The following is a 13,809-nucleotide window of genomic DNA, read 5'->3' as shown; positions in this document are numbered from 1 at the left end:
CACACAAGATGACTACAAAAGTACTGAAACATATACTAAACAAAAATACAAAAAAAGTTTAACTTTTTTTACACAAAACCGCAACAAAAATACACAAAATAGACAACGAAAATAAAGAAGATCACTTCAAAATCGCAAAACTACAAAAATAACAGAAAAAATATACAAATACACTAAATGTCAATGAATTAGGCAAAACTGAAACAAAGCTACACAGAATGACTCAAAAACTACACAACTAAAATAATCAAAATTACTCCAACATCACTATAAAAATACTGAAAAATATACTAGACAACAAAAACACAAAAGGTTAACATTTACGCAAAACAGCAACAAACTAAAAATAATGACAAACACTGCAAAATCACACAAGATGACAACAAAACACACAAAGCCTTTGGTGTTTCCTTTTAATGCTCATATTGGTCATTATTCTAAATGTTGAGATGAATTATTGATAATGTGACCCTCAGATCAGACAAACACATTTATTTTTAAACATTTCTGTAGATTACCTTTCCATCCGGCTGAAAACGTCTGCTCCACTTTTATTGCATGAGAACGCCGATATATAAAATGTATAAAAATGTTTGAGAAGACGTTCTTATTTTGTTATTATGGGATACTTTCTGATGAATAAACATGGAGAAACTGATGGATTGTGAATACTTTCACTGAAAACCAAAGTAAAAACACACACAGTTGTAATTTTGTTTTTTATTATAAAATCTGATGATATTCTTCAGAAATCTGTTGATTTTTCAGCTCACAGAAGCATTTGTTCAATCAGCAGAGGCACAAAGTCCACGATGGAGAAGAGGAAGAAGAAGAAGTTTTCATTACATTACATTAAAAATAAATATGGTAGTAGAACGTCCAGCTGTGTCAGGTGAAGGCCGATCACTTCGCCTTCTTGTATTTCCTCATATGAGCTGCGATGGAGTTGGTGATCTCCACGTTTCGTTTGTTCTGTCCAAAGTATTCCACAAACTCTCCGTCGGGTCCCACCAGGTACATGATGATGGTGTGGTCCACCTGGAGACACGGACATCACATCAAACATCCCCACGGTGCTTCTGAAAAACTTCTACATCTACAATTTAGAATTTTTTTATTTCCATAACTTTGAAATGTTTTTTTTCTCCATTTATTATTATTATTATTTTTTTTATCTGAATATAAAATATTAAATGTACATAATTTGTGTAATTTATGAAAATACGATTTATGAAATGTATGTGAATTTTACTTTATCCATCCCAAAGGAATTCGAAAGTAAGAAACTTAAGATTAAATAACAAAAAAAATGCTGTTGTTTTTTCAAAAAATTCTTGTTCTGTTTGCGTGATATTTGAATATTTAAAGGAAACTACAGAGGAGAGCTTCATGTTTTAATCTCACCACACAGAGCGGACCCACAGATGGGGGCGGACTTTTACTCCCGGACAAAAAAGGAGCAACGCATAAGTCACATGACTGAATTTAAACATTATTATTACATAAATAGATTTAAAAAAAAAAGCTTGAACACGATAAGTGATTACAGTACCAGAGTTGGTGTAATGAATCTACTGGTGCTCCTCGTTTCTTGTGATCAACTTTCATGTGTTGTTGTTAGTGGCTCATGGTATTAAAACGTGCAGAATAAATATTTTTACTGACCTCAAAAAAGTGTGTAATTGTTTCTGCACAAGTGTCACATCTATTGTTCCTGACACCAGCCTCAGAATTACGGGGGACCAGGAGTGCCACAATTAAATAAATAAACCGTTCATTAATTAATTAAATGTGTCAATAATTAATTTAATCAATTTTACGTTTCATTTTCATTATTTATTTATTTCATGGTCTGGTGTTGCAGCACTTCATGAATCAAAATAAATCAGGCAAACTCGCTTGTCAAAGTCTGTGGGGTCAGTTTCCTAACACTTGATTACCTGCACATCAAGTCACACTAAATGGATCCCCGCTAATGGATTGAGGCAGAGCTAGTAAAGATTATTCTGATACACTGGGTGGCGCTATACAATCTGTACGTTGGTTTTGTTCCACATTCTCAGCGAGGTTTAAAATCTCTCTCACCAACTCATTGGAAAGTTCATGCACGTCCTCCATTGTCGTAGCCGCCATGTTTGGAACGGGTGAAGATCAAAGCAATGAGTTTGGCTGGATTGATGTTAACCCCGCCCCCCAAAGATTATGACAAGCGAGTTTGACAGATAAAATTAATTCACTAAGTGCTGCAAAACTCGACTATGAAATAAATAAATAGTGAAATATTTATACTTCATACTTTTCAAAATGAAAATGAAATGTAAAATGGATTGAATTAATTGTTGACACTTTTAATGAATTAATGAACGCTGTATTTATTTATTTAATGAATTGTGGCACTCCTTGTCCTCCATACAGAGTTGATAGTTGGCCACCAGTTTATTTTTGATACTTTTTGGACCGTAACGCCGTAAAAAACAAAACTTAAAACATGAGAGGCTTTTAAACATCCACAGAGTGCATAAAAGGATTCATATTATCCATTATTTAGAGTGGGCTGTTGCCCCCTGGTGGACAAGGAAAGGCACAGCATATAAAAATCACTAAGTTTTACGGATAAAATCATTGATCTAACCTACATTCAGTCAGTTCTGCCTAGAAGTTATGAATAATAAACTACGAGCAGATACAACAAACGCTTACTTGATTCTTAGGTTGGGTTTTTAAGAGGTGTTTCATGTGCCGTGGGAAAAGATGGACACGAGCAGGTTTTTTTTTTTAACTCACTATGTAGTCGTTGTCCTCGTCCTTTGGTCCCTGGCTGTAATAAACCCTGTAGGCTCTGGAAACCTGCTCCACCTGCTCCGACGTTCCCGTCAGGCCGATCAGCTTCGGGGAAAACTCTGAAAGATTGTCAAAGCATACTTATTAGGGATGTAACGATTCACGATACGATTCTCTCACAATTTATTTTACAAAATGGGACTGTAGAAAAATGATGACTGAAAAATATTCCTTTACTTTTTTGGGGAAAAAAAACTATAAAAAACTATACTTTTTTCCTTTTATTTTTCATTGTCAAAATAATCCCTTGATAAACTATTCAAAACAATGCAATTTAACTAAAAAAAAATCTTGAATGAAATAAATAAAGGAATAATACAAATGAAGAAGAAGCCTATTAATTTAAATTCTGGTTCTATAGTAAACAATGCAAAACTGCAAAATAGTTCCTTTTCTTTTTAAAAGTGCAACTGAAAATGTATTTTGTGCCTTAACAATTGGACTTAAAAAAAAAAAAAAAACAGTCATTTCACTGTATTTACAGCAGATATTTGTTTGGACCAGGAGAGGGCGCTGGTAACCCAGTGGTCGGTTGGCATGCAGATATCTAGCAGTGAAGAAGAGATGCTATGCTAGCAGACAGAGCTAATAGATATTCACGTAATATTACAGATATTTTTTCAGTCCTAAAGGGGTAAGGAATCATTTATGAACATGTTTAAAAGTAGAAGGCGGCCAGAAAGAAAGTATTAGCAGATTCCGCTCACCGCCAACACTTCTGGTTAAAAAAGTACTGCGATTAAGTTTTCACAGTATCGAAATGAATCGTGATACCTATGAATCGATTTTTAACTGCCTCACGATTATTCGTTACATCCCTAATACTTATGATCAAATGTCTCGTCCTCTCTAAAAAAAACATCCAGGACAGGGGTTCTCCAGTACCAGACTTGAGCACCCCTGATAACACGTCTCTGATGAAAATGTAATGCACCTATAAGTCGCACCAGGATATTGGTCGGTAAAATAACTACATAAATTCACTTAAGTCACTCCATTTTAAAATAAACTATAACGTAAAACGAGCGAAAACTTCCTTTCAGTTCCTAAAACAGAAATATTGTTTTTTTTTAGTTTATTATTATTTTTAAACAAAATCAAGCAGAAATTGTAATCTAAGACCAACTATAACCTCATATTGACACATTAACACACAATTTGACTTTGTAAAATGCTGCCCATCTGCTTTTTAATATTTCTGTTTTGGTTTTTACGTCAGTAAAACAAAATAACCACATCGTATATTTGATATTTTGATTTGGTTTTAAAACAACAAAACCAAGGGTACACAGATTAGGACGCTTGGCACAATTTTGGGAAGGTTATTTGCCTGTAATGACATCTGATGAAAAGGTCAAGTTGACTGAAATGCTACCTTTCACGTAGGTCGCCATGGCCTCTGCCGTGTCTCTCTCGGGGTCGATGGTGATGAGGATCGGCGTCAGGTTTGGAAGACTCTTGATTCTGTCTGTGGAGAGAAGAAAACATCGTCAGTAAAAGCAGAAAACGCGTTTTGAGGTACGTTGTGTTTCCTCACCGATCTCATCCACCACCTCGATCATCTTCTCCAGCTCGTCGGGGCAGATGTCGGGGCAGTGAGTGAAGCCAAAGTACAGAAGCACCCACTGACCCAGGAAATCCTCACTTTTAGAGGGTTTGTTATTGTGGTCGACGAGCGAGAAGGGACCGCCCAGCGCAGGGCGGCCAATCGATTTAGTTCTTTCTTTTTCAATCACTGTGGACCACAAGGACATGGACACAAGTGCAATTAAAAAGTAACGAATATACAAAAAATAAATAAATAAATCTACCATTGCATTAAAATAATCACTGATAAATATATTGTCCCCACCTACTGTTAGAAATGTAAATAAACCGCTGTCAGCTGCTTAAATAAACACCTTTTAAACCTTAGCTAGAAGATTTTTTAAGTGTACCTAAACCTCCAGGAATTTTTTTTTTTTCTCTTTTCTTTCATTTTATTTCTAATTGTTCTCCCTAGAAATTAAAAAAAAAGGAGAAAAAAATATATAAAAATGCCTTGATTGTGGGCGGGGCTCCTGGAGCAGTTAATACACGTCCAGTCTCTACTATAAAATCTCTAAAGGACAATCTATGCCACATGTGTCAAACTCAAGGCCCGGGGGCCAAATTGGGCCATTTAGAGCATCAAATTCAGCCCGCTCGAGAAAGTAGAAATAAGAGAAAAAATATGAACGATTTTGTAAATTAACAACTAATTGGGTTGTAGATACCACACCACCTCCCAACAAAAAAAATAAATAAAAAATCATTTTAAATCCACAATATTTGCAGAGCTCAGTTTTCCAGTTCCTACATCACATGACGGCAGTTATTTTTAATCGCAAATTGTTGAAAAAATTTTTTTTCCAAAATTGAGCAAATTTTTCTCAAATTGTTCCAAGAATCAGGGAAATTGACGTAAAAATCTGGCAGGGACTGATATACTCACATACTTTATCATTTAAATGTGGAAGTGCAAACCAGGGCACATCAATGTTATATTTGCTCTTTTTCCAGCCTAAAATCTGTGGCCCACTTAAGGTCCAACTGGTCCGTATTTGGCCCCTGAACTAAAATTAGTTTAACACCCCTGAACTATGCTAAGCTAACTAGCTACTCAATACTCACTATAGCTCTCTATTCATAATTATCTCAGTGCAATCCACTCACTACAGATTGTAGAGCCCACAGGTGATAGTTCTTATCGGAGGGGGTGGAGCCAACAGTGACGCATGATGGTCCAATGACGTCACAGAATCTTGTTCTCAGCCAATAGCAAAAATCAATAGTAATAGCCAGGTTTCAACCCATAGAGGGCAGTCACTCTGACATTTTACAACTAAATATGACAAATTTAAATAGTTTGACTAAAATGTCGAGAGTTGGACCAGAATTAATAATCAGAACTACTTCATACCCAAATATATTAGTATTCAGCAGAATATAAGTGGTTTTGAGGTTTAGTTACTCTTTAAAGTGTGTCCCTTAAACCAAGCAAGTGGGACTGGTCTTTGACATAAAGTTCCTTCGCAGTCTTAGAGAAAGACGTTTATTTACAGTATGCAATACAGAGAACTTGGGCTGGGAGATTTACAATATAAATCTCTATCATTTTAATTCAAATGAAGTCTGACCAGAAACACAATTCAGGGTTAATTTTGCTGATACAAAATGCCACACTGGCACATTTATTAAAAAACTGCACAATATGTGCAACTTTTGGCTTATTCTCCTGTAAGGGACAGCACGTGTGAGTGAGTTCTGTAGTGTGGCTTGTTTAGTAGTAGTAGGACACAATCAGTAATCATCTGTTCATGCTGTTCTGAGAAGTAGAGAAAGCAGCGACTCCTAAAACTGGTATTTATTACAAAATAAGCTATAAAATACATACATATATATATATAGATATAGCCAATATTGTGATTTTCTATATCATCATAATAGAAAACTCGATATATCTTGAATCTCGATATATTGCCCAACGCAAAAATTCATCTTTAACATTTCTTTGTTTTGTTGTAAAAGTCTAATTTTGAAGGTGGAAAACGTTAGGACAGGCTATGGGATCAGCTCCTCTTTACTGGTAAAAATACTCACATTCCTCTTTTTCCATCTTGAAGTACTTCATCCCTCCGAGCAGAGCGCCTCCGACGGTTAACGTCACTGCTAAAGACTTCCACGTCACAGGCTTTAAATCACAAACATAGGGTTTTAAACTCTCACCAGTGGAAAAGAGCGTGTTTTTTATAAATCACAATTACTCCTGATTTCTTCTCTTTGCTCTTTTCTCCTGATGATGGAGGAGGAGGCATCGACGTGAAGGTTCTGAGGGAGAGTTGATTCATCCAGCACGTGGTCCTGCAGTGGTGCACGTTCCCCTGACGACAGGAACACAACATCAGATATACACACACTACACACGAGCAAAACAATAACAACAACATTCCAAAATTAAAAAGGAGTCTGTCTGATAAAGTCAAATCTCATTTAACCTGGCAACTTTTTTCTAAAATCAAACTTTAATTCTTTTTTTAAACTTTGCTAATTATTTACAAGTTAATCAGACAAACTAATAATTATAATAATGGCCTTTCACTGTGCACACATGTTTTTTTTTTCTTAAATAAAATCCTTACATTTATTAATCATTTTGCATTTCTATCAAAAATAAAATCTTGTTTTTTTCCTCTGGTAGCACATTTTTACTTGCTGTGTTTATCATTTTCAATATTTTAAACTAAAACAAGTATTTTATTTTTGATGCATGTGACAAAAAGACGATGTTCTTTTTTCTGATGTATATATTTTTTTGTTTTTATCACTATACTTGCTCTTGTTGTTTTGACCTGTTAAGTGTCCTTGAGTTTCTTGAAAAGCACTTTTAAATCAAATGTATTATTATGATTATTATTACGATTATGATTATTATTATTTATCAATATATCTATACCTCAAGTACTGCTGAATATTGTTTCAATACATACACATTTATAAATGTAGAACTTTGATGCAGACAAAGGCACGATGACTACAAAAGTAACTAAAATTTGCAAAATTTTCATTAAAAAAATGATAAAAATGCTGCTAAGTATTGAAATGATTAAGAAATAGATTAAAACTAAGGAGAAAAACTCAATTGAATAGGATTCAAATGTTGTCAAATGCTTAAATCCATTGATTTAAACCAGCTTTTAACTTGTGATTGTTACTTATTTTCTGTATTTACCTTTGTTGTTGATTTCTTTTGTACTTGTAATTGTTTTGACTGTAAAGTGTCTGAGTTTTTCTCTTCTTTTTTTTTTATTATTAAATAATATAGAGTACAAAATTCTCGAGTCCCGATAATGTTAAGTCTATTTGCCAAACTCAGATTAAAAGATTGATCATATATGTTTTTAAATTCAGCGTAGAAACAGGTGTCACTACAACACTTGCTAATCCAAAAGTTAAGTTTAAAAGCAACATTTAAACCAATTGACATGACAGAACACAGCGTAATAGACATAGTGAAGGGTTTTTTTGTAAAGGGTTTATAGTTTGAACAAAAAAAATTAGAAGGAAAATTGTAAATTGCAGGTTTTCGTAATGAGTTTGGTGCTGGAGCAGCTTTGACCTACCGGGTACCCGCGTGTGTCCCGCGATGACAGCCTTATTTTCGGCTCAGTGTTTCTCCGTGAGCCGCTGTGGGACTTCCAGGCTGCCTGAACAATGACGGGTTTACACCGGAGCAAACGGCAAACCGGGTTTCGAACCAGCACAGTCAGAGCCATGTTTGGACCTTCACTGAAACCGCCGGTGAATATGAGTGAAAGAAAACGTCGTGTTTGTTGAACCGTTCTGGGGTCAGATTTAAATAATTTATTGGGTGTAAAACGATCGGTTGTGAGGGTTAAAAGGCTGGTCTCAGATCAGATTATAACAAAAGTTACTTAACACCGGAAGTGACTTCTACTGCATCTCCAGTCTGTCTGCGCTCTGCTGCCACCTGCAGGATGGGAATACAACAAAGTCAGCAAAATGATGGTCCAATGTTCATCAATCTGTGATAACCACATTTATTTATTAATCTGAATAATATCCACTGTTATCCAGGAAGTTTAGTATTATTTATGCAACATTATATAGTCATCTTAAAGATGTAAATCCTTGTTTTAATCACAAATAAAATGGGTTTAAACTGACCAAAAATGGTAAAAAAGGTGGTGAAATGGAATTAAAAAAAAAAAACCCAGTTAAAATTTGCAAATAAAAGTGGCCAAAAACGGACAGAAAAAGTGGTAAAAAGGGTTTAAAAGTGGCCGGAAAAAAAAGTAGGAACAATGAGTTTAATTTGCAAATAATGGGAATGACAAATTGTGAATGTGGTTAAATTGGCAAAAAATTAATCATGAAATATGGTGAAAAGAAGTTAAAAGTGACAATAATGGGTCAACATATGCATTATTAGGTGGAAAAGGGTTTAAAAGTCCTGAAAATGTCTTGAAAGTGGAAAGCAAATGGTGGAGAAGTAGCAGAAATGGGAGTAATGTTGCAAAAATGAATTAAAAGGAACAAAAATATGGCAAGAAAAAGTGATGAAAATAGGTTAAAATATGGCAGGTTCGGTGTAGTTTCAGATAAAGGGTAAAAATTGTCTTAAATTGTTCAGAAAATCAAAAAAAAATATTCTTAGTTTCTTGAAGGCATCTGGAGACCTACTCCCAGTGTCTCACGACCCCAAGGTTGAGAACCTGTATTAAACAATTACATTTGAAACATAACTATTTCATTAAAACAAGTAACATTTCAATAAAACTGTGAATTATATATATTAATTCTCCAATTTTCTAAATGCAATACAGGCAATTAAAAATAAATAATAAAAAAGTTCAACATATCTTTTATAGATATTAGAAAACGTGGTTTTGTTAAAAACAATCTGTAATCTTATCCAACACAAAAACAAAGTTCAAACACAGGACAAAAAACTTCCAAAAATTGTAGTTTAATTCAATATTTATTAATATTTTGTTAGATTTTGTGTGAGAATTAACATATTTGTCTTTGTCCATCTGTTTGCAAAGACAAATTGCGTATTTCTTTGATTTATGTTTTCATAAAACACACAAGATTCAATGTGAAACAAAAGACAATTTTATTTTGAAGATGCTCACACAAATGCATGCTGCCCTTAGTAGTGTCGTATGTGTGGAGAGCATTTAAAAAAACACACAAAATACCATCAATCAAAGCAGCATTTGGATTTCCATTTTCATTAAATGCAGCAGACACTTCTGATTCTGAAGGCCTCAAGGCACATTTGGATTAAAAAAAATTTCACAAAACTTTATAAAAACCAAGCCTTTCCGGAGGCAAAAATATTGTCTTAATGACTAATAAATGATTCCCAGCTGGGTCACAAACCCTGATCCTGACCCAAACCTTTCTACAGGTTTAATTGCCATCGATAGGGGGCGCTAGAGTACACATTTCAGAGAGAAAACAGGCGAAATCGCAGTTTCTCGCCTGTCGGTTTGATGTTAAAGAGCAGAGTTACAATGAGACGGCCAGCTCGCTCTCAGCTCCTCGTGCACGTGATAATAAAGCCAAGCGGTGAAGGGGAAGACGCTGATGAACACGGCCGTGCACACCCGGAGCCCCCCAACAGGAGCCCTGAGGAAAAAAAGGAAACGTTCTCACAGGGTTTCACATGGAATGAGGAAGAGGAGGATGTGTTGGTACCTCCCAGATCCACGACACAGGAGGAGCCAGAACACCGCCAGCACCAGGCCCGAGAACTCTCTGAAAAAACACACGTTACTTCTAAACATGGGTCAAATACTGGATTTTTCCTCTGAATGTGTTTATGTCAGAAAAAACACGTTACAGAAAATATTACTTTATTCTCTGAAATTTATAAACTTAATTCTCATAAAATGTTGACTTTATTCTCATAAAATTATCACTTTATTCTCATGAAATTGTTATTTTATTCTTGTGAAATTATAACTTTATTCTTACAAAATTAGGACTTTATTCTTGGGAAATTGTTATTATTATTATTATTATTATTATTTATTTATTGTTTTACAAAAATATGACTTATCTTAAAATTATGACTTAATTTTTGCAAAATTATGACTTTAATCTCATAAAATTATGACTTTGTTCCACTAAGATTATGATTTTATTCTTACAACTGTATAACTTTATTCTTCTACAAGTATGAATTGATTCTCTTCAAATTATCCCTTTTCTCCCCATAAAATTTTAACTACATTCTCATAAAATCTTTATTCTGATGAAATTGTGCCTTTCTTCTTGTAATATTATGATCATATTTTCACAATATCACCAGTTTTTTCATTCTCTTAAAATTACAACTTTTTCATTGTTAAACTATGACTTTTTTCTTGTGGCAATATGACCCAAATCTCATAATATTACGAGTTTTTTCCTCATACATTTAGTCTTTAATCTTAAAGTCAGCTTTTTTCTTTCAAAATGATGTTTTCATGCTTTCTCCATTTAACAGTAGTTCAAGTTTTTACATTTTGAGTCTGAAAGTCTAGTATCTAGTCCTTAGTATGACCATGTGATACAAACAAACATGATTTATTATTTACCTTCCCTCCTCCTGCTGGAATATCCGTGTGACTCTCTCTCTGTAAAGAGCCCATCCCAACATTCCAACCACTGCAGTGGACAACATCACATGAAGGTCTGCAACACGCCTCCAGGCCAACGTCTCTGCAGGGAATCAGGAGGAGAACCTGTAAACTATGCACACCTCAGACCAGTGGTGGACTGGGACAAACATTCAGCCCTGATATTTTCTGTCCAGACCAGCATTATCACTATCATTAACCCCACGTAGAAGCTGCTAAAGTTCTTTTTGTCACTTTTATCATATTTTTGTCCTTTTTTAATTTATTTGTCCACTTTTCATCAAAATAAGCTAACCTTTGCCCAATAAATACCACTTCTTTCCTTTTTCCCCCAACATTTTTCCTCTTTTTCTTCCACATTTTTGCCCTTTTTCACTATTGTTTGCCACATTTTGCCACTTTAAGCTACCCTTTGGCATTACATACCACCTGGTTCCTCTTTATTTGCCCATTCTTGACTGCTTTTGGCCAATTTGAGTCACTTTTCACTCTTTTCTTGCTACATTTTTGCCACTTTAGGACAATTTTTGCCCTTTTTCCACTACTATTTGCCACATTTTGCCCTTTATCACTATTGCTTGTCACATTTTATCCATTTTTTGGCCACGCTTGACTGCTTTTGAATCAGAATCAGAATCAGAAATGTTTTTAATGGCCATGTACAGTTTTAAGGACAGTACAAGGAATTTGTCTTGGTAGTTGGTGCACAAAACAAACAACAAAAAAAATTAAAAACAAAGAACAACCCAGCAACAATAATAATAATAATAATAATAATAATAATAAATATAAAGGATGAGGGATAAATAAAGGATAGATAGAGAACAAAGGATAAATAGGATAAATATAAATATAAATATATATATATATATACAGTGCAGCAGATAATGTCATCATGGAGGTGGTGATCAGGTGGGGGGGGGTTCAGTGGGTGACTTGGGGTGTGTTCATGTGGATGGTGGCAGAGGGAAAGAAGCTGTTTTTGTGTCTGGAGGTTCTGGTCCTGATGGACCTAAACCTCCTTCCAGAAGGGAGAGATTGAAACAGTTTATGACCGGGGTGGGAGGGGTCGGCCACAATCTTTCCTGCACGCCTCAAAATCCTGGAGGCGTACAGGTCCTGAAGGGAGGGCAGATTGCAGCCGATGACCTTCTCTGCAGAGTGGATGATACGCTGCAGTCTGGCCTTGTCCTTGGCCGTAGCTGCAGCGTACCAGATGGTGATGGAGGAGCAGAGGATGGACTGGATGATGGAGCTGTAGAAGTTCACCATCATCTTTGTTGGCAGACTGAACTTCTTCAGCTGCCGCAGGAAGTACATCCTCTGCTGAGCTTTTTTGATAAGACTTGGCCCATTATAGTCACTTTATACTCTTTTCTTGCCACGTTTTTTATTCTTTTTGCACCACGTTTTGCCCTTTTTCACTATTGTTTGCCACATTTTGCTCATTTAAGCTTGTTTCCTCTTTATTTGCCCATTTTTGGCCACTCTTGACTGCTTTTGGCCCATTATAGTCACTTTTCACTCTTTTCTCGCTACGTTTTTGCCATTTTAGTTTTGAACCCACCTGTGAGGTGAGGTCTTATGGAAACCAGAGCACAGAGCAGAGCAGGTACTGCATAACCAAACATCCACAGACCAGCATCTGGATCATTGATCTGCAATCATCACAAAACAAAACACACATCAGCCAATCACCGTCACAGCTCAACCTTTCCTTCAAAATAAGAGTCTCACCTGGACGTAGGACGCAAGTCCGAAAAACACACTCATGCACAAATTGCAGCTTCGCCAAATCACCGAAAACCACGATTTGGAAACTTCTCCCATGGCTCAGATTGAACTTTACCCTAACCCCGCCCAGGCCGGCGGCACGTGCTGCGGACGCCAGGAAACAAACGCACCAACGTGGGTTTGTTAGTTTTTTGTTTGTTTTTTTTTTACACTTTTTTACATCTGTTCAATATAAATCAGAATATTCTTCTTAAGTCAAGGCATTGGTCTCCTAAAAGGACAAACAGCAAACAATAAAAATTTAAAGGCTTAATATGGAGCAAAACAGTGTAATTAAAGTCATATTTCTCGATTTTATATCTTCTGTTTAAGCCAATTAATAAAACGGTTCAACCACAAAAACTATAGATTAAAAATGCTGTTTTTACCTCATATTCGATATCAAATAAACATAAAAAACGCTTAAACATATCAACTATAAAGTGAAAATTAACAAATCTGACGTATTTAACGCAAAGACTGTAATTTTCTGGACGCTAAGGTCTATAAAACCAACAAACCTCTTCTCAGGTCCGCAGTGGCATCAGAGTGGTTTTTTAATAGGAGTTCGACTTCCGGTAGGATTTTTCAAAATCAAAGTAACGTAGTTGAAAAGTTGTATGTTGCTCTATATATTAATTACATTTGACATAAGTAAATATAATACAAGTAAACATATATAAGTAAATCTACTACAAAAATTGAGAACCTATTGTAATAACTTAATCATACAGTATAGTAGATAAGTAAGCAACTTTACTCTGTAAGGTATGAAAAGTCATAACATTTCTGATATAGAATCTTATGTTATTTACTCTCTTTTCTTTACTCGGCTGATTCAAAGCTATTCACACATGTGTGGGAAATTTAATAATTACGTCATATTTTCTTTAAAGTACAACATCTCAGCTTTTAGAAACAGTTAGATTTGTTCTCATACGGAAAATATTTACTGAGAAAATTTAAAGTTTAAAATCTTTTCGTTTTTCCAAACCACGACACCATAAAACTTTAAAAACAATAA

General features: G+C 35.1%; 2 protein-coding genes across 2 annotated transcripts; both read right to left on the bottom strand.

Annotated features, from left to right (window-relative positions):
- Positions 1-705: 705 nt before the first annotated feature.
- On the bottom strand, positions 706-8,325 carry sco1 (synthesis of cytochrome C oxidase 1). Its single transcript, XM_028455454.1, has 7 exons — positions 7,983-8,325; positions 6,627-6,743; positions 6,463-6,553; positions 4,379-4,576; positions 4,217-4,309; positions 2,785-2,900; positions 706-1,038 (listed from the first exon to the last, which is right to left on the bottom strand). Exons 1-7 carry the CDS (start codon positions 8,133-8,135, stop codon positions 904-906), a joined length of 903 nt encoding a protein of 300 aa, XP_028311255.1. The 5' UTR covers positions 8,136-8,325; the 3' UTR covers positions 706-903.
- A 1,157-nt stretch (positions 8,326-9,482) lies between these two features.
- tmem220 (transmembrane protein 220) lies at positions 9,483-13,333 on the bottom strand. Its single transcript, XM_028455763.1, has 6 exons — positions 13,307-13,333; positions 12,750-12,890; positions 12,580-12,670; positions 10,971-11,094; positions 10,087-10,146; positions 9,483-10,017 (listed from the first exon to the last, which is right to left on the bottom strand). The coding sequence occupies exons 2-6, from the start codon at positions 12,840-12,842 to the stop codon at positions 9,885-9,887; spliced, it is 501 nt and encodes a 166-aa protein (XP_028311564.1). The 5' UTR covers positions 12,843-12,890; positions 13,307-13,333; the 3' UTR covers positions 9,483-9,884.
- Positions 13,334-13,809: the final 476 nt, after the last annotated feature.

The sequence above is a fragment of the Gouania willdenowi genome, chromosome 8, assembly GCF_900634775.1.
Source record: "Gouania willdenowi chromosome 8, fGouWil2.1, whole genome shotgun sequence".
Taxonomy (NCBI): Eukaryota; Metazoa; Chordata; class Actinopteri; order Blenniiformes; family Gobiesocidae; genus Gouania; species Gouania willdenowi.
The sequence above is the reverse complement of the archived record's forward strand: the minus strand, read 5'-3'. Positions and strand labels throughout refer to the sequence as shown.